The sequence below is a fragment of the Trichosurus vulpecula genome, chromosome 2 (genome assembly GCF_011100635.1).
Source record: "Trichosurus vulpecula isolate mTriVul1 chromosome 2, mTriVul1.pri, whole genome shotgun sequence".
NCBI classification, from domain to species: domain Eukaryota; kingdom Metazoa; phylum Chordata; class Mammalia; order Diprotodontia; family Phalangeridae; genus Trichosurus; species Trichosurus vulpecula.
The window spans coordinates 80,422,359-80,447,172 of NC_050574.1; the positions used below are offsets into that span (position 1 = coordinate 80,422,359).

The window sequence follows — 24,814 nt, forward strand, 5'->3', positions numbered from 1 at the left end:
AATGGAGACAGTGTGGGGGTGGCCCTTCATCAGGGAAGTCTCCTGCAGGATCCTTTTGAGAGAGGACTTCGTGGCCAGGCTGAGCCATGGCTGAAATCAGGCACAAAGCTGCTGGGCTTGGCTCTGATAGGCAGCCATCATCCGTGTGCCTTGGAGATGCTTCAGAAGCACTTTAAGGGGGCACCTCTGTGTTGCAGCCCAGCTTCCATTTTGGAGGATTCAGTCTGGGGAGTTTCATCCCTCTCCTTCAAGGTTCCTCCCCCCCATCAGTCTCTTCTCTGGGGGTCCCAGAAAATGACTATAAGTCAGTCAGTAAGCATGGCTGCTCATTGCTTTTTCCTCCTTTTGGGAATTTCTACAATTAATCTAGGAGGAAAGACTGATGATGCCCCGACGCAGTGAGCGCCTGATGCGGCGTTACAATGGTGACAATGGAGGCAGTGGCAGCAGCAGCACCAGCAGCAGCACAGGGATTTCCCTGGTAGCTGGCCAGCACCCAGCCTTCCAGGACAGTGCCTTTAGGTAAGTTGTGCCAGAGTGAGCCTAAGCTACCTTCCAGACCACAACTGCCCAGTGCAACCAAGGGCCTTGGCAGCTTCCATGTGCACATGTCTTTTTTGGCCCCATCTTTGGTGGAGACATGACTCAACTGCTTGCTTTCCCCACAAATGTGAGAATTTCTTGTCCCCAGCACCATCTCTTCCCCTTCTCCCACAAGCTGGGCTACTGCTGCTTTCACTGTCTTCGAACAGGGACTAGGGAGGGGCAGCTTTGAATGTCCTGAAGGCTGGAAACCCTGAAGTTTGAAGCTGAGCAGGGAACGAATGCCTTCTGCCATGAATCACTTCACCCTAGCACCAATGCCCATGTTTACTAGGATGAGCTGCAGTGCCCAACAAGGGCATAGGAACCCACTGGTGGTGAAGGACTTGTGGGTGAAGAGACAGGTTCAGGAGGCTGTTAATTGCTCTCATACGTCACCATGGTGGTTTAATTTGGAAAGGGGCCTTCCCTGGTGTATGGTAGCTGTGACTTTGTTCAATGCCACCTCCAACATTCAAAGTTATCCATCAGCTTAAAAAATAAGAACAGGAAAAGAGGGCTTTGGGTATCATTTCTTTTCATCCTGGAATTCTCTGAAAAAGTCTCTTCCTCCTGGCCTTTCCCCCTCCCTGTCTTTCTCACCCTTTGTCTTTTTGGCCCTCTTTCTCACCTTTGTTCTTCATGCTTGGTGCCCCCCAGGACTATGAGGAGGAAGACCAGGGAAGCGAAATGCCTGTCATCAGCCTGTCCCCTGGACCCTGTTTCCAATCCTCACACCACTTACAAGGAATCGGTGGTCAGGCAGGCCTCTGTCAGGGGACCCTGGGCCACCTGGGTGACCAGAAGCTCATTTCTAGTAGAACAGCTGTAATCTTCGTGGAGTGAAAATGGTGAGCTCGGCCCAGAGTTGACAAACCTGAGGGCTTGGGCTGGGAAGAAGAAGAGGAGAAGCTCCTCCCTGTCTTCTCAAGATTTCCAGGGTGGTTGGCTTTTAGGCTTGTCTCTGACATGTGTTGGTCTGCTCCTATTTGGATCTCTGTTTCCTCCTGTGAGACATAAGATTGTATTGGGTTGGGTTGGCTCATCTGCCTGGATCCTCTCACACTGAAGATCCTTCCATTCTCCTGAAGGCCCTCAGCCCCATAGATGGCACTTTTAGAGGTTCCTGGGAGAATAACCCTACCCCCTAAGGCTGAAGGCCAACTGGTTTTCCACAGCCAATGAGTTAAAAATGGTCTTTCTCTACTGAAATAAAGTTTCATCATCTTGAAAACAATCCTTAGCTCATACAAGAGTAGGATGTGGGCCATATTTCACCCTTGGGCAAAATTCACTCCCTGCCCTAGAGCAGGTGGGATGGGCTTCAGGGCTCCACCCAGCAAAGAGGTGAGATATCTGAGTTGTGTCTGAAAAGTTCTGCCAGGCATCCCACCTTTGGCAACTGCTTCTGCTTCAAGCTGAGTGGAGTAACTCTAGGACAGTGTGTGGAGATGAGCTTCTTATGGAAGGATCCCCAAGCACAGTGAGAGAGCCTTGGGAGGATCCAAGAGCAGAAGAGCAAGAAGCAGCTGCAGAGTTAGCAGGCTGGGACCAGGCTAACTCTGGGCCAGGATGGGCTTGGAGGGCAAAGTCTTTGAAGCCCTCTGCTGGGACTTTTACAGGGTGGCTCTTTGGCCTGTTGTCCTCGTGGCTCGGCACCAGCTGCTATTTCGTGACCACAGCTGCCTCCCTGATGGACATCATTGTCTTCAACAGGTCAGTGAGGCCTCCCTGAGGCCTGCCAGAATCAAAGATCCAATGGCCCAAAGAGCTCCACAGTCCTTGAGATCAGTTTCCCCATAGGCTTTGCCATGTTGGATTTCAGCTTTTTCAGACTTTTATGCACTGAATCTTATGAGAGTGGATCAGGTCAGGTTCAGGGGTGTCCTGTAACCTGCTGGTGAGAGTCAGCTACCAATCAGGGCTTGACTGAGTGTGTTGACTTAAAGAAGATGATTGGAGAAGATGATTGTGTATGGCTTGCCCTCCTCCAGAGCTACTTGGCACACGCCAGCCCCCATTACTCTTGGCTCTTCAGGGAAGTGAGTTGGTTGTGAGCACTCTCTTCCTGAGTATCTTGGAGCAGTTCTCCCCTCAGTAGTTCCTGTCTCTGATATCAACTGAGTCTGGTGGGTTCACCTTGGAGGGACTGAGTTTCCAGGAACAATCCTTACTTTGGGTTTGGAATCCAGAATTATTTTCCCATTCCTCCAGGTATCCAGGCCATTCTTGTAGTTTCTCTGTGGAGGAGCATGTCCAGGTTTCCAGGCTGTTTCCAGGCCTGGGTCCAAGAGCCTTTAGAGCAGGTGTGGGGAACTTGTAGTCTCCAGGCCACATTTGGCCTTCTGGGTCCTCTGGTGTGGCTTTTTGACTGAGTCCAAATTTTACAGCACAAATCCTTTTATTCAGAGATATATTCTGTGATGTTTGGATTCAGTCAAAGGACTGTACTTGAGGAGCTAGCAGCCCACATGTGGCCTCAAGGTCAGCAGGTTCCTCAGCCCTGCTCCAGATTCTTGGGGCCCCAGGCTAGGCCAAGGGTGACCAGCCAGACTTAGCAGGCCTTCCTCCTGCAGCAATTCCAAGTTCAAATTTACAAGCACTGAAAGACTTAGCATATTCACACATTTCTGATGGAGGTCTGATAGGGAGAAGCCTTCCAGCAAAGCTGCCAAAGGGCACCCTGTCACCATTCATGACAACATTAATGCATTTCCCAAAGGCCAGTTTTCTCTTTCCACTTGACCTCCAGGGCTGTCCATAAAACCCCAGAGCTCCACATCTTGTCTGTGCCTGGATAGGGGCACACCCTTTTGGTTGTTTCATTGCCGGCTCAGGGAGGGTGTCACAGGAGACTGTGGTGGGGAAGGGCAGCTGCTACCATCTCCTCCTTCATTTCATCCCCATGAAATACAGGTGCTTTCCGACTTCGAAGAAGCTGCTCCTGTGTCTTCTATTGCCATTGCTTCTGGTTTCACTGACTTTTGGTGAGGCTTACTGAGTCCCCAGGGCAGCCTGGGAGGGAGGATGGCCCAGGGTTTGATGGCAGGGCCGTGGAAGGAAAGTCTGGAAGATAGAGCTTTGACGGGGAGCCTTTAGGGAGCTGGGACAAAAGCCTGGGGAAAAGGGACCCTGGCCTCATATGGGGAAGTTTTCATGCCTAAAATGTGAAAGTTATGTCTTGTGTCTCCTTCTCCTAATCCATTTCAACACAACTTTTTGTGCTTCTTCTGTATGCAGGCCTCCCTTATGTGGTTGGGGTAGCTGTGAGGCTTCCCAGGGGCATATTTTATCTGTGCACTGAGTGTTCACTGACCAGGCACTTGAAGGCGGGGGAGTGGTAGAGGAGCTGAGTCAGTTATCTGGGTAGGACAGAGGCAACGGCAGCACTGGGGACTTCGCCCCTTCTCATTGTTGAGAACAGACAGGGTGGTCCTCCCTAGATGATCCCAGAAGGGCTGGACTCTTGCTCAGGAGCCATGATGTTACTCACTCCATACTGTGAGAAAAAAAACAAGCTCATGAATGATGACACCACAAGCAGACAGTCACCAGGACCTGTATTCAGGTGGCATCACTTGAAAGCATCTGGTCCTCCTTCAGAAGGAAGAGAGCAGTGTGTAGACTAGGCCTGGGATGATGAGGCAGGACTTCTTGGTTTATATTCCATGTCCTCTCACCATCTTATTCTTATGTATCTTTTTTGCCACAATTCGAAATTATATCATGACCTCCTGAGAGGATCATGTGAAAGGGAATCCTTTTCTGTAGGCTCTTGTGGTGGAAGTGGCTCTAGCCATTGCCTTCCATGTCATGGAGCTTGTCAGGCATCTGCTTTTCTTGGACTGGAGTCTGTGCTTGCATAGATGTGACACTGCCAGAGTCAGTCCAGATGTAGGTCCTCAACCTCTACTTTTTACCCTTCTGGTGCCATAGCCTCTGCCTCAATTAGCCTTTGCTCCCATGTGCTAGGTGCTTGGTCTTTCAACCCCTATGGACTGCAGACTTTCCACCCTCCTATGCTTTCCTGGTGGGCAGCAAAAGGAAGCAGCAAGAGTGAGGAGTCACAGGAATCAGGAAAATCTACCCCATATTTCCAGGTGAGTGTCTGGGATTTTTACCAAGAATGGTTTGCACACCATGGGCAGACACCTTGCTCACAATCAAGTTCATTCCTCTCAACCTAGTGTTACTTAGTCAACAAGCTCTTACTAATCATGGCTTACTGTGTGTCAGGCAATATCCTAAGCCACTGGGATTCGAAGAAAGGCCAAACCAAACAAACAATCTTACAGTCCATGCCCCTGAGAACCTCCTAGACTGATGAGGAGACAATTAGGTACAAACAAAATCTAAAAGACCCAATGGGAGCACAGAAGTAGAGAGCATTGGCTGTGCTGTTTCTTATAGGGTGGCAATACAGACTATTGTCATACCATCCTTGAAGCCTGTCTTGGCCTGGCCGGGTCTGTCAGATACAGTCCTTGGTAAGGTCAACTCTGTAGCACCATGAGGCATGGGAGAATGGAGAAGCAGGGTTAGTCATAAAAAGGTACTTTGTTTTAATTTTTTATTAAAACAATCTGTTTTATTTTCCTCTCACCACCCACCTATTTGCGAAAATGCACAACAAACCACTTGTAACAAACGTGCAGCATCCAGCAAATCAGTCCCTCCTTGGACATGTCTAAGAGATGCATGTCTCCTTCTGCTTCTTGAGTCTATTCTCTCACTGTCAGAAATTGGCTCATTTGCCAGAAGAGTAGTTGATCATCGCATTAATCAGAGTTCCAAAGTCTTTCCCAGTTGTTTGTCTTTGTGGTTTGCTTACTCCTCCCTATATCAGTTCATACAAGTTAATAGCAAAAAATGTGGGACTATTTGGTGTTTTTTTGGAGCGATTCTCAGCAGTAAGAAAATCAAGAGTCTTTGATTGAGTCTTGCCTTTGCTTGAATCAAGAGTCTTTGATTGAATTAGGAGTCCTTGATTGGAAAGAGTACATATACTCTGAGGTATATACAGAGTATATATACTCTGAGTATATATACATTTTTGGGGGGCTCATTAATTGGAAGAATGTTTGTGTAATTTGGCCGGATGAGACTATGGGTTGCTGTTAAGGAGCCCCCAGCTTTGAAAACCCAGATTTCTGTGCCTCTGTCTCTGCTAACTATGCTTGTATTGCTATGGCAACACATTTAGCAGCCTGTCTATTGTTTTCCGTTATTTTCTCTGTTTGTAATTTCTGTTGGTATTTGCTCTGAAGTTCAAGGTGCTGACTTTTTCCCTTGAACTCAGTGAATGACATGCATATGCTTAATTCAAGTAAGATTGTTAAGCCATTACAGTTGCTTTCCTTTAGAGAAGCAGATCAAAGGACATATGCTAGCAGCCCTCTTGTATGCCTGTGTTATTGGCTTTACACCTCCACAGTAGCTACAAGGAACACTGTTGTTACAAAATGGGGCAGTTGGCAAGATCTTCAAATTGAAATGAAATTTTGGGGTTTGGGGTACTAGGATAGAGTTTGTCACCTCAAAAGCAGAAGCAGCCTGAGGGGAAACAGGCAACTAGCAGTGATGTCAGTGTTTTCCAAGGTGCTTGCAGCAGGGCCCTTGGGCGATCGCCTCTCCTTCCTCCTCCCTTCCCCACTAGGCCTCTGGAAGAGACATGTTATAGCCGTGGCTATGGGAGGATAACAAGCAGATGCTCGGGGCTACTACGTCTCCCTCAGTCTTTAGACCATCTATGAGCATGATGTGTGTGGTTAGCATTCTTCCTGTATAATCTGAGTGGCCACATGGAGTGGTGGGGTCAAGGACCTGCCTCTGGAGAGCAGCAACAATGAAGTGCTGGATGTCCGATGCAGACTCAGGCCCATGATTTTGGAAATAGCCAGGGTCAGAATTTGATTTGCCTGACATCTTATGTTCACTGCAAGGATTTCTTTTCAACTGGGAGAGGGGGAAAATCAGTGGAATGATTACTCACAGACTCCCCTTGGAGAAGACAAGTCAACCTTAAGACTTGTGTTTTATCACATTTTCAAGGCAACTCGAAAGCCCCAAAGTTATACTCACAAGGAGCATGAGCATAAGCATAAGCATAAGCAATGAGCATAATAAGCAAACACCGTGTTTACAGATGGCAAAGAAAGTCTACGAGGAATCTGATTAAATCATTTTGTCCTTGTGACCCCAACACCCCGCAGAGGAGTTTATCAGTGTTGATTGATTGGAATTGTATGCATTCTTCAAAACAACGTGCAAGAGAAGAAGACACTAATACAATTTGTCAGTAAGAGAGTCCTTAGATACAACATACATGGTCAGAATCATGAAGAAAACAAGAACAGACCATGTTCACAGAATAAGAAATATTGGTTACATAATTCATTTCAGCATCCAACATCAGATCAGTCACTGGGCTCAACAAAGGTTAAAATCAAGAGCAAATTAGAAGAAAGAGGGACAAAAAAGTAGTAGGAGACACAGTATAGATCCAACAGCTCCATTTCTTCTTGTTCAGATACGTTAAGAATTCATGCATGGACAAAAGCAACACTGACTCATAGCATGCTTTCCCAAGGATGAGTGACTACTGCCTCAAAACACCACATTTCAGTGAGAAGGCTAGCAAGCCTGGAGGCTGCCTGTGTCAGAGACCAGCTGCTCTTTGCCGAGCAAAGAAGTCATGGCAGCAAAAGGTAAGACTGTGTTTGAGGACAGGCCACTGGCAAAAGAGAAGAGAGTAGTGAATAAAGAATACAAACAGTGACCTCATGAAACAACAAAGAGCAGGAAGGCCCCTCAGCCTTCCTATTCAACCTGGTCCTGGAAAATGGAGGCCCTTGACCTCCTGAGGTAGCCCCTTCCCCTTTTAGTGACTTGCCTTATTAGAAAGTTGTCTTCGCCTCTGATATGTGTGTGATTTCTGTCCAGCTGGGTCATCTAAAACAAGTCTCATCCCCTGTCCACAAAAGTCTGCAAACAGTTTTCATGCTCCCTCATTGATTTTATGCATTTGCTGATTTGTTTCCAAAAATCTTGATGTCTTTTGTTTTTACATAACCTACCTTTCCCAGTGTAGCTTCTCTCCTCAGAGAGAGATGCAGGTAATTTGGAAAATACCCAAAAAGTTTTTGTGATCTATTAGTACAAATAACTAAGAGTTAGATATATCTATATACATATATATGTATGTATGATATGCATTTATATGTGTATATGGATATATTTTGTGTATATATGTACATATATATCTATATTTCTGTCTATCTATCTATCTATCTATCTATCTTTCTATCTATCTATCTATCTATCTGTATCTTCCATTCTTTAGGATCCATTCTTGAAGATCCATTCTTTTGCCCCAACTCCTTCTCTGTTTGTGTATCACTCTGTTTCAAGTGTACTTCTTGTAGAGACCATATTGTTAGATTCTGATTTCTAATCCGTCCTACTCTACTCTTTCATTCTTTCATCTCATTCACATTCACAGTTATGACCCCTAAATGTATATTTTGCTCCATCCTATTCTTTTGCACTTAATCTTTTCTTTTTGAGCCTGGCCCGTCTTCTTGCCCTTTTGCTTCTGACCATTGCCTCCCTTAATCTACCCCCTCTCTCATTCTTACCTCCCCCTCACCTTTCGTTTAACCCCTTTTCCTCTTACTTTTCTTTGGGTAAGATGAATTTCCATGCATAATTGTATGTGCATGTGTATTCTTACCTCCTTCAACCAGTTCAGATGAGAATAAGTTTCAAGTGTTCCCTGTTCTTCTCTTCTCTCATCCATTGCATAATCCCTTCCGTATGGATGGGATCAGTTTCTCCATTCTTTCTCTGCTTCCCCCTCTTCCAGTACATTTCTCTGCCTCGCCCTTCCATTCTTTGGAGATCATCACAACAGAATAGAATCATTCTTGGACTGCTATCTAATTAGATTCCCTCAAAGGCCCCTGGTCATCATGAAATTCTGAAGGGGTTCCATCTATCATCTAGCCACACAAGAGACTCAGACAATTTACCCTTGTTGATTGCCTTGTCATTCCTCATTCCTGTTGACCTTATTATGCTTCTCTTGAGTTCTGTGTTTGAATGTCAGATTTTCTATTTCTCTCTGGTGTTTTCATAAGGAATGCTTGAAAGTTCTCTCTTCATGAAGTGTTCCCGTTCCCCTATGGGAATATATGCTTGGCTCTAATCCCAGACCTTTTGCATTGCAGAATATCATATACTAAGCCCTGTACTCCTTTAGTGAGGAAGCTGCTAAATCTCATGTTTCCTGACAGTATTTGGATTATTTCTCTCTGGCTGCCAGCAGGATTTTCTCCTTGACTTGGGAGCTCTGGATTGTATGCAATTCCTGGGGGTTTCATTTGGGGGTTTCTTTCAAGAACTGATTGGTGGGTTCTTTCCAGTTTTACTTTGATCTCTGATTCTAAGACATTTGGGCACTTTTACTTTATAATATCTTCAAAAATATTAAGTGGCGCACCGCTCCCTTTTTTTGTTCCTGGCTTTTAGGTGGAGCATTGACTCTTAAATTATCGCTCCTCAATTCATTTCTACGTCATTGTTTTTTATATGAGATATTACAAATTTTCTCTTATTTGTTCATTCCTTCTAATCTATTTTCTTTTTTCTCTTGCTGTCTCATAGTTATTTATCTTCTGTTTGCTCAGTTTTAATTTTGAAGGGTCTCTCGTCAGTATTTTTGGGCGACATTTACCAAACTCTTAGATCTTTCCGTCACTGCCCTTGTTTTTTTTAATTTTTCCTCTTCCACTCTTATTTAGTGTCTAAAATCATTGTTTTTGCTCACTTTCATCTTGTTCTTTAGTTCTTCTAGGAATTTTTGTTCAGCTTGTGTCAATGTGCACTTTTTCTTTGAGGCTTTCCTTGAAGATGCTTTCAAGTCACAGTCTTCTTCTGTCTTTCTGTGTTGAGCTTCCCTGTCACCATAGAAGCTCTTAACGGTCACATTCATTTTTTGGTGTACTCGTTCTTTCAGCATATTTCTTCGTCATGAACTTTATGTTGGTGTTGGGATCTGCTCACCTGTGAGCTTTCTCAGAATGCTTCAAGAAACTCATCAAGGTTTTAGTGCTTCCAAAGTGGTGTGATCTGTTCACTGTTCTCCTTGTCTGAGCTGTGCAAAGCCCTTGACTCATGATTGGGTCTACTGGCTTGTGGGTGGTTTAGTTTCTGTAGAATGTTATTGGAGTCAGTCACTGTTAGCCCACTTTGAGGTTCTGCAGGGGCCAAGCTTATTGACTGTCCTTGTGTGTGTGCATCTACTCCCCCAAGTATCCCATTGCAGGCTTACATGCAGTACTAAAGGTTTCCACTGAGTAACCTGCTGTGCTGTGGGTTCAGGCCAGCTATAAGCTCTGTTTGAGGAATTTGTGGATCCCTGGCTCACTCATGACTGCTCCTGTCTGCCCTATGTCTGTGGCCCAGAGGTGCCACCTGGCCCCATTCCTCTTCTTAGCCCTCCTACAGGTCCTCTAGGACCTTCTCCTGCCCAGGGATTCAGTCCCAGCCTTTTTGCCATCCTTGGGTACTGAAATACTTCCCACCGTCCCAGTTGACATTATGCTGGTCTCATGACCAGCTCCCACCCCAGTGTACTCAGCCCTCTCTTTCTTTTTCAGCTTCCCTGGTCTGGAAAACTGACTCATGGGGACTTTTTCTTGGCTTTCCTGATCAGAATACTATCTGGCATATTTTCTAGATGGCTAGAGGGGAGGTGGACTGGGCTCAGCTAAAATGCTGAGCCTCCCTCTGCTATCTTGGCTCTGCCCAGGTTCTGTATGAATACTAGGGCATGGAGAGGGTGGACCTTCTGCATGCTTGGCCTCCTTTGCACCTCTTGGGTAGGTCACTGACCCAGACTTTTACGCTGAACTCTCTTAGCTTCTTTGCCATTTCTACCTTCCTAACCCTGGCCACCCCAGTTCAAGCCCTCATCACTCTCTCCTGGGTGTTAGAAATACACTTGACACTGAAATTCAAGGATCAAGGGCAATTTATTCTTAATGAGGAATCCAAAGGAATTGGTAAATGTTTCTGGCTAGGAGTGGACTCCTCCCTTCTTTAGGATGAGGGTGTTGGGAATACAGGAGCAAGACCATCTTTATTCTTTTAGACTGACATAGAGAGATGCAGCATCAGCTCAGTACCTCCCTTCAGAAAATGGATTGGTCTGCTCCCTTCCGAGTTACAATCTTCTCTACATGCCTCTCATATGCAACTCCTTGGTATGTTACCCCCCCCAACATACTTCCCATGTTCTAAAATGGCGGAAAACTCCTCCCTGTTGGCATGTAAAGTAATATTCAATTAACCAATTGGGCATACATGGTAGCCAGTTGACCTAGTTCTCCCTTCATCCCTGACTGTTATCTGACTGGTTTAGTCCATGTTTTAATAAACATCCTGAGGCTGCGGTTTATGCAAAACAGTAAACTTTATTTGGATTGGCTGGGGACCCTCATCCTGGTTAATTTTTACTTTGTTCAAGCTGACATTTAATGAAATATTCTTTGGAACTTAATGACCTCATCTATGGAAACTTAACTTTGCCTAACTTTTACTAATCTCTCACATGGGTCACTGCTGCAGACTCCTGAGTGGCCTCCCTGCCTCCAGTCCATTCTTCACTCTCCTCCCAAAGGAACTATCCTTAAGGACAGAGAAGCTTGGTGGTAACTTTCCTCCTCAGCCAACTCCAGGGGCTCCCCTTTGCCTCTGGGCTAAAACAGCTCTACTCTCTCTTTCCAGGCTTAGCCTCCCTGGGCCTCAGTCCTTCCATACTTGGTGACCTTGCCAAAATGGCTGCCTCCATGCTGAGAATTCATTCTGTGTTCCCTTTACTCTTTTAGTTCTGCTCTCCTCCTCACAAGCTCGTGCCCTTTCTCCAATTAACCTGTTCATCCACAGGCCTTTACTAAGCACTTATTATGTGCCAGATCCTGGCCTTGGTCATTCAGGTACAAAGAAAGAAACAATTCCCATTAGCAGGAAATGTCCATTCTAATGGGAGGGGCCAAAAGAGTATCCAAAAATGTAAACACCATCAATGTAAAATGAAGAATTCTATACATGGCAGTTAAATACCTGGTGGTTTGGAATGTTCTTGTCTCCGCCAATAGGATAGAAGTTCCCAGTGTGTAAGAAAGGTTCCTTTCTTGGTGCTTGTGTGCTTAGTAAACGCGGGAGTCTCTAACGCCCAGTGTTCCTTGTTCATCCTCCTAAGAGGCTTTTGATCTTTGTTTGTTTTCCTTCTTGTTCCCAAGGCTGAACAACATGTCCTGTCATGGGTTCATTGTTCAGGAAGATGACTGGAGACTCTGACATCAGATTCCTCTGCTCATTGGCAGAAGGAGGCTGCTAGGCTGGAACACCTGCAGCTACAGCCAGGGGCCATTGGGAATGGAGATGGGAAATGCCTGAGCCAGGAAGACATTCTGACTGTCCTGAAGGGCCTGGTGAGCCGATGGGAAGCCACTCTGAAGCAAGACTTCCGCAGGGACAGTACTGCCTACATCCAGGTGAGGAGAAAGCAGGAGCTGCTCACCTGCTCTCCTGCTCAGACTAGTTCACCAGGACTGGCCTCTCTCAGTTTGACCAACAGGGGCAGTAGGGGGCATGGACATCTTGAGGTGAGGCAGTACTCTGGGCTCCCCAGAGCCTGCCAAGTTCCCTGGGTCTTGTTGAAGGTCTATCTCCTTGTCCCTTCTCCTCAGGAAGTGATGGCCAAGCTCAGGGCTGAAAGTCATCAAGACTTGAATAACATCTTAAAGAAGATTACTTGGGTGTGCCAGGTAATCTAGAAACTCAGCTTTTTCTGGAGGCAGAGACAGTGGGGGTGGGCATCTCAGGAGAGGCCTCTCAGGGGGCCTGGCACTTGTCTGTGGGGTTCTGGCCACATTCCATACCTGTCTGGGAGCATCTTAGATTGACAAAGACTCTGGTCATGCTAAGAGATGGCCACTTGCTAACAGAGCTACCTGATGACCCTGGATCCTGTTGTCTGAAGGATGAGCAAGGAGCTTACTGACCTCAAACAAACCTAGACCTCCTCCTACAGCAAGTGTCTGAGACCTGTCCCATGTGCTGAGCACATCCATGCCGGAAGACTAGGGAAGGATATGACTGTGAAGGAGAAGAATGGGACTTAAGAGCTAAGTTTGAAACTTTCTTCAAGGGACCAAGAGATAACCTTACCACTGTGGGGAAAGTGGTTGATGCCTACTCCTAGCTGAGCTTGGACCTTTCTCAGGTGCCTCCTCTTGGTGGCATGGTAGGACAGGAGGCCAGTCTCGGAAAGGTCTAACCTGGACCCAAGATCAAGATTTCTGGAGCCCAACAGTTTGTAGAGAATAGGATTCTCCTCAGCAGACAGAGGGCCTACCCAGAGAAGACCACAAGTCCCCAGAATGAGGAGCTGATATTTTTATCGGTCTCAATGTAGCCTCATTTTCCTTACGGGAGCTAGAAAGATGAATGCTCCAGGTCAAGTTGGAGTGGCAGAGGTAAGGTTCCAAAGTGACTTCTAAAGTCAAAGGGATGCAAGTAGGGCTAGTAAGCTAGAGCAGAGAAGTTAAAACTGAGATTGTGGGTGGGGATGGGGGTGGAGGAGTAGGGGTGGTAGTGGAGCCAGAATACTTGGGTTAGCATGTCCATAAGATCAATCAGAGATGGTGAGGTCTTCAAAGAGCAGATGAAAGTAGTGAGGGCTGGGAGGGAAATGACCTGCCCAGGGTGACCCAAGGAGTAAAAGGGAAGACGTGAAGCCAGGTCTCTTGCTCTGTTCTTTCCATTGGATGGCGGTTTTCTTCAAGTGAGCCTGTTCCATTTCCTGGCCTCTGCTTGAAGCCATTCTCCATGACTATGCAGTGGTGGACCTTGACCTTTCCTTTTGTCACTGGCTAGTTTGGCCCAAGAAGCTATCCAGGAAAACATTGTAAAGGAAATGGGTCCACTGCAGGCCCAGCTGGCTAGCATGAAGCAGGAGCTGGTGGCCTTGAGCCAGAGACAAGCTGCAGTGGCAGAAGAAATAGACCTTTGGTGAGAGAAGATGGCAGCCCTGCGAAGTGATGTGAGTCCCCCCAGTTCCCTGGTTAGGCCGCCCATTCCCCTCAATCCAATACTGGCTGCTGCTGCCTGGGCATTTGCCCAGGGAGGTTGAAACCTCTAAGGTGTCCACTGGGTGCTTCTCCATGATTGGGCCTATTGGGTGGACTTAGTGACATGGAGGGGACATTTCTCATCTGTCAAATGGGACAAGAGTAAGCCGCAGAGGGACCAATGGGATCCTATTTGCAGACCCCAAAGCAGTGGAGAAACACCAGTTAGTTGGTTCACAATCTTGCCTTCACTGGCACCAGGCAGGCACATGCAGGCCCTGAACCCTCAGAGTCTCTCTAGACACCCAAAGGCCCCTGTTGAGGCCCTCTTCCTTCCTCACCTCTGCTGTTTCTCAGGTGTTTGCTGAGCTCTCTTCTCTGCTGGGTTCTAGGTGGAGTCACATTTCCCAGCCTGGATCAATCAGTTTCTTGTTGGAGATAAGAGCACTCAGTCAGGGTTCCTTCAGCTAGAGGAGGTGCAGGCCCAGCTTCAGGACCTGGAGCAGAGAATACTTACTCATGTGGCAGAGGGGCAGGTCAAGTTTGCCAGTGAAGCTGCTGCCAGCCAAAGGCTGAGCCTTCTCAAGGATGGAATGAGAGGGGTGACAGAGGAGGTGAGAGATGTGCCCCACTCCCTGAGTGGCTGGTGGGAAGCCCAGGTTTGTCCTGAGAGGAGACTCCCGGGAGGGAGGGGGAAGCCCTGGCCCAGCAGGTAGCATGCTTGCCCCTCCCCCACAAGGAGTGGACAGGTCCTGCAGGCGGTCAGGCCCATAAGTCCATGCCTGTGTTTTAGGAAGTGCGCCAGACGGTGAAACAGGCTCTAAAGCTGTATAGTGAAGACTGCATTGGGCTGGTGGATTACGCCCTGGAATCCTCAGGTAGGCAGCCTACAGAAAGCCAGAGGGCTTGAGACATGAGGTTTTAGAAAATTGGGAGGCAATTCTAGGACAAGAGGAATGGAAAACTGGGGATACCCCTTATGGGACAAAGCAGTTAGGAGGGCTGATTCACCTGCAGTGCCCTGTAGCCTTGAGAGCTGCCCTAGGCTACCCTGGTGTCCTGCCAGCCTGAGGCTTCTACCTCCTCCCCTCTCCTCATTTCCTTGTTGCTCTTTCAGGTGCCAGCATCATCAGCAGCCACTGCTCAGCCACCTATGACACCAGGATAGCTGTTCTAAGTCTGTTTGGTATCCCCTTGTGGTATTATTCCCACTCCCCAAGAGCCATCCTCCAGGTAGGGCTGCAAAAAGGATCCCCAGCTTACCTCTCTTAGCCTGCCATGTCCTGCCCTCCTCTGTGGGGGCTGGGCTCTCCAGGCCGAGAGGCCCCACGATCAGGAGCTGTTCTATTGGCCTACTGCCTTTCACCTAATTTGCCTTCTTCCCACAGCCAGACGTCTACCCTGGCAACTGCTGGGCATTCCGGGGCCCGCAGGGCTTTGTCGGTATTCGATTGTCTGCCAGCATCCACCTCACTGCTGTCACCTTGGAGCACGTGCCCAACACCCTGTCCCCCATCAGAAACATTCCCAGCGCCCCCAAAGACTTTGTCATTTTGGTTAGTATCAGAGTCTGGAAGCTCTTTCTAGAAAGGCTGAAAGCCGTTTCTTTTTTTTTTTTTTTTTCTGAAAAATTTTTTTTCTTTATTTATTTTTAGTTTATCACACGGTTCTACATAGTTTTGAGTTCCAGTTTTTCTCCCCTCCCTTCCCCCTCCCTCCCCAAGACGGCATGAAGTCTCATATAACTGTCATGTATAACTTCGCATTGAATTAATTTATGCTCTAGTCAAGTCGTGGAGAAGAATTTTGACCAATGGAATGAATCATGAGAAAGAAGAAACAGAACCAAAAAAACAAAAAAAAACAAAAAAAAAACCCCAAAAACAAAAACAAAAGAGAAGCAGAAAAGGCGAGCATGTAGTGTGCCTCAGTCTGTATTCAAACTTCGCAGTTCTTTCTCTGAATGAAGATAGCATTCTCCATCGTGAGTCCCCTGGAGTTGTCCTTGCCCCTTTAGGTTGCTGAGAGAAGTGCAGTATGTCAGGGTTGGTCCTCAGGGAATCCACATATCTGTGGCTGTCCACAACGTTCTCCTGGCTCTGCTCCGCTCACTCAGCATTATGTCGTGTAGGTTTTTCCAGGTTGTTATGAAGTCTGCACCATCCCCATTTCTTATGGCACAATAGTATTCCATCACCTTCATATACCACAGCTTGTTCAGCCATTCCCCAATCGATGGGCATCCCTTTGCTTTCCAATTCTTGGCTACCACAAAGAGAGCTGCTATAAATATTCTTGTACATATGGGTCCTTTTCCCACTTGCGTGATTTCTTTGGGATACAACCCTAGAAGTGGTATTACTGGGTCAAAGGGTATGAACATTTCTATAGCCCTTTGGGCATAGTTCCACACCGCCCTCCAAAATGGCTGGAACAACTCGCAACTCCACCAGCAATGCAACAATGTTCCAATTTCCCCACATCCTTTCCAGCATTTATCATTCTCCTGATTTGTTATTTTAGCCAATCTGACAGGAGAGATGTGGTATCTAAGAGTTGTTTTGATTTGCATTTCTCTAATCAGCAGCGATCCAGAGCATTTTTTCATATGCCTGTAGATAGCTTTAATTTCTTCCTCTGAAAACTGCCTGTTCATATCCTTTGACCATTTCTCAATTGGGGAATGGCTTGTATTCCTATATATTTGGCTTAGCTCCCTGTATATTTTAGAGATGAGGCCTTTATCAGAGATACTAGTTGCAAAGATTTTCTCCCAATTTTCTGCTTCCCTCCTAATTCTTGTTGCATTGGCTTTTTTTGTACAAAAACATTTCAATTTGACATAATCAAAATTATCCATTTTGCATTTTGTAATGCTCTCTATCCCTTGTTGGGTCATGAATTCTTTACTTTTCCACAAATCTGATAAGTAAACTATTCCTTGCTTTCCCAAATTACTTAGAGTATCAACTTTTACTCCTAAATCATGAACCCATTTTGACTTTATTTTGGTATATGGTGTAAGATATTGGTCTATGCCCAGTTTTTGCCCTACCATTTTCCAATTTTCCCAACAGTTTTTGTGAAATAGTGAATTATTAGCCCAGAAACTGGCTTCTTTGGGTTTATCAAAGAGTAGATTGCTAAACTTGTTGATTTCACCTACTTGTGTACCTATCCTATTCCACTGATCCACACCCCTGTTTCTTAAGCAGTACCAGGCAGTTTTGATGACTGCTGCTGTGTAGTACAGTTTAATATCTGGTGTGGCTAAACCACCATCCCTAGCATGTCTTTTCATTAATATCCTAGATACTCTAGACCTCTTGTTTTTCCAAATGAATTTTGTTATTATTTTGTCCAGCTCAGTAAAAAAATTTTTTGGTAGTTCGATTGGTATGGCACTGAATAGATAGATTAATTTAGGTAGAATTGTCATTTTTATTATATTAGCTCGGCCTAACCATGAGCAACTGATATTTCTCCATTTATTTAGATCTGATTTTATTCGCGTGAAAAGTGTTTCATATTTATGTTCATATAGGCCCTGGGTTTGTCTTGGCAAATAGACTCCCAAATATTTTATAGTGCCTTCAGTAACTTTGAATGGAATTTCTCTTTCTATCTCTTGCTGTTGGGCTTTGTCAGTAATGTATAGGAATGCTGAGGATTTATGTGGGTTTATTTTATATCCTGCAACTTTGCTAAAGTTGTTTATTATTTCAAGTAGTTTTTTACTTGATTCTCTAGGATTCTCTAGATAAATCATCATATCATCTGCAAAAAGTGATAATTTAGTTTCTTCTTTTCCTATTCTAATTCCTTCAATTTCTTTTTCTTCTCTTATTGCTTCAGCTAATGTTTCTAGAACCAAATTGAATAATAGGGGTGATAATGGACATCCTTGTTTCACCCCTGATCTTACTGGGAATGCATCTAGCTTATCCCATAATGCTTGTTGATGGTTATAGGTAGATGCTATTTATAATTTTAAGGAAGGTTCCACTTATTCCTATGCTTTCTAGTGTTTTTAATAGGGCATAAAAACCTCACAATCCAGTGCAGAAAAGCAGAAGTAGTCAATGCATCCTTTTCAGATCACGATGCAATAAAAATCATTTTTAATAAAGTACCATGGAAAAATAAGCTAAAAACTAATTGGAAACTAAATAATTTAATTCTAAAGAGTGAGTGGGCCAAAGAACAAATCAGAGAAACAATTAATAATTTCATTCAAGAGAATGACAATAATGAAACAACATACCAAAACTTATGGGATGCAGCAAAAGCAGTTCTTAGGGGAAGTTTTATATCTCTAAATGCCTACATGAATAAAATAGGGAAAGAGGAGATCAATGATCTGGGCATACAGCTGAAAAAGCTAGAAAAAGAGCAAATTGAAAACCCCCAATTAAATACCAAATTAGAAATACTGAAAATCAAAGGAGAGATTAATAAAATTGAAACCAAGAAAACTATTGAATTAATAAATAAAACAAAGAGCTGGTTTTATGAAAAAACCAATAAAATTGACAAACCTTTGGCCAATTTGATTAAAAAAAAGAAAGAAGAAAATCAAATTACCAGTATAAAAAATGAAAAGGGTGAGGTCACCTCTAATGAAGAGGAAATCAAAACAATAATTAGGAATTATTTTGCCCAACTGTATGCCCATAAATTAGACAACCTTAGAGAATTGGATGAATATCTACAAAAACATAAACTGCCCAGACTAACAGAGAAGGAAGTGAAATTTCTTAATGACCCCATATCAGAAAAAGAAATTGAGCAGGCCATCAACGAACTCCCTAGGAAAAAATCTCCAGGACCAGATGGTTTTACATGTGGATTCTATCAAACATTTAAAGAACAACTAATTCCAATACTTTGTAGACTATTTGGGAAAATAGGTGAAGAAGGAATCCTACCAAATTCCTTTTATGACACAAATATGGTACTAATACCTAGACCAGGTAGAGTTAAAACAGAGAAAGAAAATTATAGACCAATTTCTCTAATGAATATTGATGCAAAAATTTTAAATGAAATATTAGCAAAAAGATTGCAGCAACTCATTACGAGAATAATACACCATGACCAGGTAGGATTTATTCCAGGAATGCAAGGCTGGTTCAATATTAGGAAAACTATTAGCATAATTGACCATATCAACAACAAAACTAGCAAAAACCATATGATCATCTCAATAGACGCAGAAAAAGCCTTTGAAAGCCGTTTCTTAACAGCAGCATTGTGAGGTGAGGAATGGAAGGATGTGCCCATTTTACAGACAGGACCTTGAAGCTGGGCTCCTGACTCCAGAGCCAACCCTTCCACCTCTCTTCCTAGAGAGCAGCCAGGAAAGAACAAGGAGAGTAGTAATAAGAGCCAAGATTTCTTTTTTCTTTTTTTTTTTAATTTATTTAACATATTTAGTTTTCAGCATTGATTTTCACAAGAGTTTGGATTACAAATTTTCTCCCCATTTCTACCCTCCCCCCCACTCCAAGATGGCGTATATTCTGGTTGCCCTGTTCCCCAGTCAGCGCTCCCCTCTGTCACCCCACTCCCCTTCCATCCCCTTTTCCCTTCCTTTCTTGTAGGGCAAGATAAATTTTTACGCCCCATTGCCTGTGTATCTTATTTTCTTGTTGCATGCAAAAACATTTTTGTTTGTTTTTGAATATCTGTTTTTAAAACTTTGAGTTCCAAATTCTCTCCCCTCTTCCCTTCCCACCCACCCTCCCTAAGAAGTCAAGCAATTCAACATAGGCCACATGTGTATCATTATGTATAACCCTTCCACAATACTCAAGTTGTGAAAGACTAACTATATTTTGCTCCTTCCCAACCCATCCCCTTTTATTGAATTTTATCCCTTGACCCTGTCCCCTTTTGAAAGTGTTTCTTTTTGACTACCTCCACCCCCATCTGTCCTCCCCTCCATCATCCCCCCAATTTTTTTTATCTTCTTCCCTCTTCTTTCCTGTGGGGTAATATTCCCAATTAGGTATGTATGGTATTCCCTCCTTAGGCCAAATCTGATGAGAGCAATGTTCACTCATTCCCCCCTCATCTGCCCTCTCCCCTCCTCCCATAGAACTGCTTCCTCTTGCCACCTTTATGGGAGATAATCCATCCCATTCTATCTCTCCTTATCTCCCTCTCTCAGTATGTTCCTCTCTCATCCCTTAATTTGATTTTATTTCTTTTAGATATCTTCCCTTCATCTTCAACTCACCCTGTGTCCACTCTCTCCCTCTCTCTCTCTCTCTCTCTCTCTCTCTCTCTCTCTCTGTTTCTCTCTCTCTCTCTCTCTCTCTCTCTCTCTCTCTCTCTATATATATATATATATATATATACATATACATATATGTATATGTATATATATATATACACACATAGATATATACATATATACACATTCACCCATATATATACATAAACATATATGTATGCATATTCCCTTCAGCTACCCTAATACTGAGGTCTCATGAATCATACTCATCATCTTTCCATGTAGGAATGTAAACAAAACAGTTCAACTTTAGTAAGTCCCTTGCAATTTCCGTTTCTTGATTACCTTTTCATGCTTCTCTTGATTCTTGTGTTTGAAAGTCAAATTTTCTATTCAGTTCTGGTCTTTTCACTGAGAAAGCTTGAAAGTCCTCTATTTTATTGAAAGTCCATATTTTGCCTTGGAACATGATACTCAGTTTTGCTGGGTAGGTGATTCTAGGTTTTAATCCTAGCTCCATTGACCTCCGGAATATCGCATTCCAAGCCCTTCGATCTCTTAATGTAGAAGCTGCCAGATCTTGGGTTATTCTGATTGGGTTTCCACAATACTCAAATTGTTTCTTTCTGGCTGCTTGCAGTATTTTCTCCTTGATCTGGGAGCTCTGGAATTTAGCGACAATATTCCTAGGAGATTTCTTTTTGGGATCTACTTGAGGAGGCGATCGATGGATTCTTTCAATTTCTATTTTGCCCTGTGGCTCTAGAATATCAGGGCAGTTCTCCTTGATAATTTCTTGAAAGATGATATCTAGGCTCTTTTTTTGATCATGGCTTTCAGGTAGTCCAATAATTTTTAAATTATCTCTCCTGGATCTATTTTCCAGGTCAGTGGTTTTTCCATTGAGATATTTCGCATTATCTTCCATTTTTTCATTCCTTTGGTTCTGTTTTATAATATCTTGATTTCTCATAAAATCACTAGCTTCACTTGCTCCAATCTAATTTTTAAAGTAGTATTTTCTTCAGTGGTCTTTTGGACCTCCTTTTCCATTTGGCTAATTCTGCCTTTCAAGGCATTCTTCTCCTCGTTGGCTTTTTGGAGCTCTTTTGCCATTTGAGTTAATCTGTTTTTTAAGGTGTTGTTTTCTTCAGTGTATTTTTCGGTATTTTTTTGGGTCTCCTTTAGCAATGTTTTTCATGGTTTTCTCGCATCCTTCTCATTTCTCTTCCCAATTTTTCCTCTACTTCTCTAACTTGCTTTTCCAAATCCTTTTTGAGCTCTTCCATGGCCTGGGAACAGTTCATGTTTTTCTTGGAGGCTGTTGGTGTAGGCTCTTGCACTTTGTTGACTTCTTCTGGCTGTATGTTTTGGTCTTCTTTGTCACCAAAGAAAGAATCCAAAGTCCGAGACTGAGTCTCGGTGCGTTTTCGCTGCCTGGCCATGTTCCCAGCCAACTAACTTGACCTTTGAGTTTTTCAGTGGGGTAAGGCTAGTTGTAGACTAGAGAGTTCTATGTTTCACGTTTGGGGGGGAGGTGCCAGTTCTGCCACACCAGCACTTCTCCTTCCCCAACCCCCAACCCGGACTAGGCTTAGATCTTAAGCAGGCTGTGCACTCCTGCTCTGATCCGCCAGTTAATTCCTCCCACCAGGTGGGCCTGGAGCCGGAAGTAACAACAGCTGTAGCTGCCCCACCTCCGCTGCCCCTGGGGCTGGAAGCCGATCGGCGAACTCCTTCTACTCCTGGAGCTTTTCCCACTAACCTTCTCCAAAGTCTTTGGTGTTTGTGGGTTAAGGAGTCTGGTAACTGCCGCAGCTCACTGATTCAGGGTGCTAGGGCCCCCTCCGCCCGGCTTCTGGTCTGGATGGTCCACGCTGTTCAGGCTGGGTTCTGTTCCCCTCCGTTCCCAGCTCCCAGCTCTGTGCGGGATAGACCTCACCCAGAGTCCATCCAGTCTGTCCTGGGCTGGAGCCCTGCTTCCCTCTGCTGTTTTGTGGGTTCTGTCATTCTAGAATTGGTTCAGAGCCATTTTTTATAGGTTTTTGGAGGAACTCGGTATGGAGCTCACACTAAATTCCTGCTTAGCGGCCGCCATCTTGGCTCTGCCCCCTCAAAAGCCAAGATTTTGATGCTATCTCAGGGTCCTTTTCTACAGCATTGCCTCTATGGCAGGTGTCCCATGGGGTGGGGATGGTGAGTGCAATTCCCTAAGTAGTCACTTCCTCAGGGCAGAGATGAAATGTCCTTGGAAGAAGGATTTGGGGCCAAAAGATGGAGCCAGAGGAGAAGGTGAAGCAGGTAGGGGAGGGGCAAGCTACAGGAGCTAAACCTGACATGGATGAAGGAACTGAAGCACCCACAGTGAAATGGTTTATCCCAAGGCTTGCAGCAGCTTAGAAGAAGAGACAGAGAAGGAGGCCAGGGACTTGAGGGGGAAGGCATCTTTCTATTGAATTAGTAAGAGAGATGCTAGGAGTTGAGGGGACCAAGCAAGGAGCCATCACAGTGGCTTCAATTTTCTCTCCTTTACTCTCTCCAGTGTATCCTTCTGCCTCTTCCTCCTGCAAGGCCCTCACCCCCTCCTCCTCCCCTTCCTCCCAAAAGGCCTCCTCAGTCATCTCCGCCTTCTCCTTCTTCTCAGCCCCCTCTTCTCCTTCTTCCCCCTCCTCCCTTCCCTCCTCCTTCTCCCCGTCTTCCTCCTTGGTCTCTTCTTCTACCTCCCCCTCAGGCCCCTCCTCTCCTTCTCCCTTTGCCCCCTCCTCCTCATCCCCCTCCACCAATGCCTCCCCCTCCTTTGCCTCCCTGGATTTGATCTGATTCCTGTCCTAAGAGCCAGATCTTTTCTCCAACCCACTCCAATCTGTCTGTCTGACCATTCATCCATCCATTCATCCATCCATCCATCCATTCATCCATCCATCCATCCATCCATTCATCCATGCGTCCATCCCTCCATCCATTCATCCATCCATCCCTCCATCCATCCCTTCCCTTTGCTTTTCTTTCTTTTCAGGGACTAAATGAAAATTCGCAGTTGGAGGGTGTGGCGCTTGGCCACTTCACCTATGATAACACTGGGGAGCCCATTCAGACCTTCCACATTCAGGTATGGAGGGCTGGCTGCACAGCAGTTGGCCAGTGACCCAGACAGGCTGGTGATCTTGAGGGCTGGATCACCAGCCAGTGGGATTCTGTGGCTTTGCAAACAGCTTTGGTGGAAGCCAGGATAACCTTGTTGCTTCATTCAGTTTCTTAAGAACTCCTGGTGCAGAGGGGCTCCAGGGTCAGAGCATCCAGCAGGGGATCTCAGGCCTTTCTGACCCCACTCTTCTCTTCCCACAGGATAATGACACAATGCCATACCAGCTGTTCATTGGACATTATTCGACAAGGGATCTGAGATCTCGGCAGCCTAGGCAGCAAATACATCTTCTTAAGCCCTGCAGTTCTTCCCTCCTGTCATGAAAGCAAAGGGCTTCATTTCCCTGGGGATGGAAAGTGTTCAGAGTCTGATCAAGCAAGTTGTCTCACTGAGACTGAAAGTGGCTTTCTTGATTGGGCAGTTCCCAACTGCCCCTCTCCTGATACAACCCGCATCACCTCACACCTGCACTATTGCCATAGTTGCTGGTGGGTCTGATTGCCTCAAGTCTCTCCCCACTTCTTCCAGTTATCAAACTGATTTTTCCTAAGTTGCAGGTCTATGTCACCCACCCACTCAATAATCCATGGCTCCCTATTCTGTCCTGGATCAAATGCAGAATCCTCTGCTTGTCCTTCCAAGCTCTTCATGACTTAAGCCTCTACTCCCTTTCCAGCCTTCTTCTCACACTTCAGTCCCCACCACATCTTCTTCAATCCAGTGACACTGACCTCCTGGCTATTCCTTGCACATGACCCTACATCTTCTCTTTTCAGCCTTTTCTCTGTCTGTGCCCCATGCCTGGAACATTCTCCCTCTTAATCTTGACTTCCCTGGCTTCTTCTAAGTGCCAGTGAAAACTCCACCTTGTACAAGAAGCCTCCCCGAACCCCTCAATTCTACCTTCTGTCGACTATTTCTTATGTTTCCCATACATAGTTTGTTCGTATTGAGTTATTTGCATGTCGTCTCGCTCATCAGATTGTGAGGTCCTTCAGGGCAGGCACCGTGTTTTTGCCTTTCTTTGTATTCCTAGCTGTTAGCATAGTAAGCATTTAATCAATATTTATTGACTGACTGATCATACTAAATGCTGTAGAGAGATGAAGGAGGATTAAGACTGAGAAAAGGTCATTAGATCATAAGAGAGCAATTTTGGCTGAATAATGAGTTTGGAGACCAAAATACAGAGAGCTAAGAGAGTGAAAGGAAAGCAAGTGAAGGTGCCTCATGCTGATCATGTTATCAATCAAGAAACATTTCTCAATAAAGCAGTTTTTCCCATTTTCTATAGATGAGACATGAGGGACAGAAACATCCAAATGTGGTCGATGATAAAATCATTTGTTACAGAAACACCAAGAGATCTGTTCTCTTTGTAGTATTTGTGTTGTCTTCTTGCCAGTTTCATCTTTAATCAATATTCTTGGAGTGATTTAGTTAATTAGGTCTCACACTCAATTTTCTGCAAATTTCCTTTTCATTCTATTCCTTTTTGCTGTTTTTATAAAACCAGAGATGATTCTCTTCATGATCTTCTACATCTTATTTAAGGTTTTGCAAGGGATTTTATGTTCTAAAGTGGTGTTGCCCTTATGTGCTGTGTTTCTCTATTTGGTAAGGAGATCAGCGGGTGGCTGGCTAAAGCAGTTTCTAGGATATTTTGGCCTCCTCCCTTTGGCAACTGCTTTATGTTGATCAGATTTCTGCCTT

At 44.9% G+C, this 24,814-nt stretch overlaps 1 protein-coding gene across 1 annotated transcript; it reads left to right on the forward strand.

Annotated features, from left to right (window-relative positions):
* The first annotated feature begins 385 nt into the window (after positions 1–385).
* Positions 386–23,424, forward strand: LOC118836486 (SUN domain-containing protein 2-like). Its single transcript, XM_036743764.1, is given in 16 exon segments — positions 386–522; positions 878–935; positions 1,243–1,378; positions 2,001–2,298; positions 3,499–3,569; positions 4,555–4,682; positions 11,886–12,140; positions 12,336–12,413; positions 13,084–13,124; positions 13,525–13,690; positions 14,111–14,332; positions 14,512–14,596; positions 14,836–14,951; positions 15,107–15,274; positions 22,973–23,065; positions 23,302–23,424. Coding segments are annotated over 16 exon segments (2,175 nt in total).
* Positions 23,425–24,814: the final 1,390 nt, after the last annotated feature.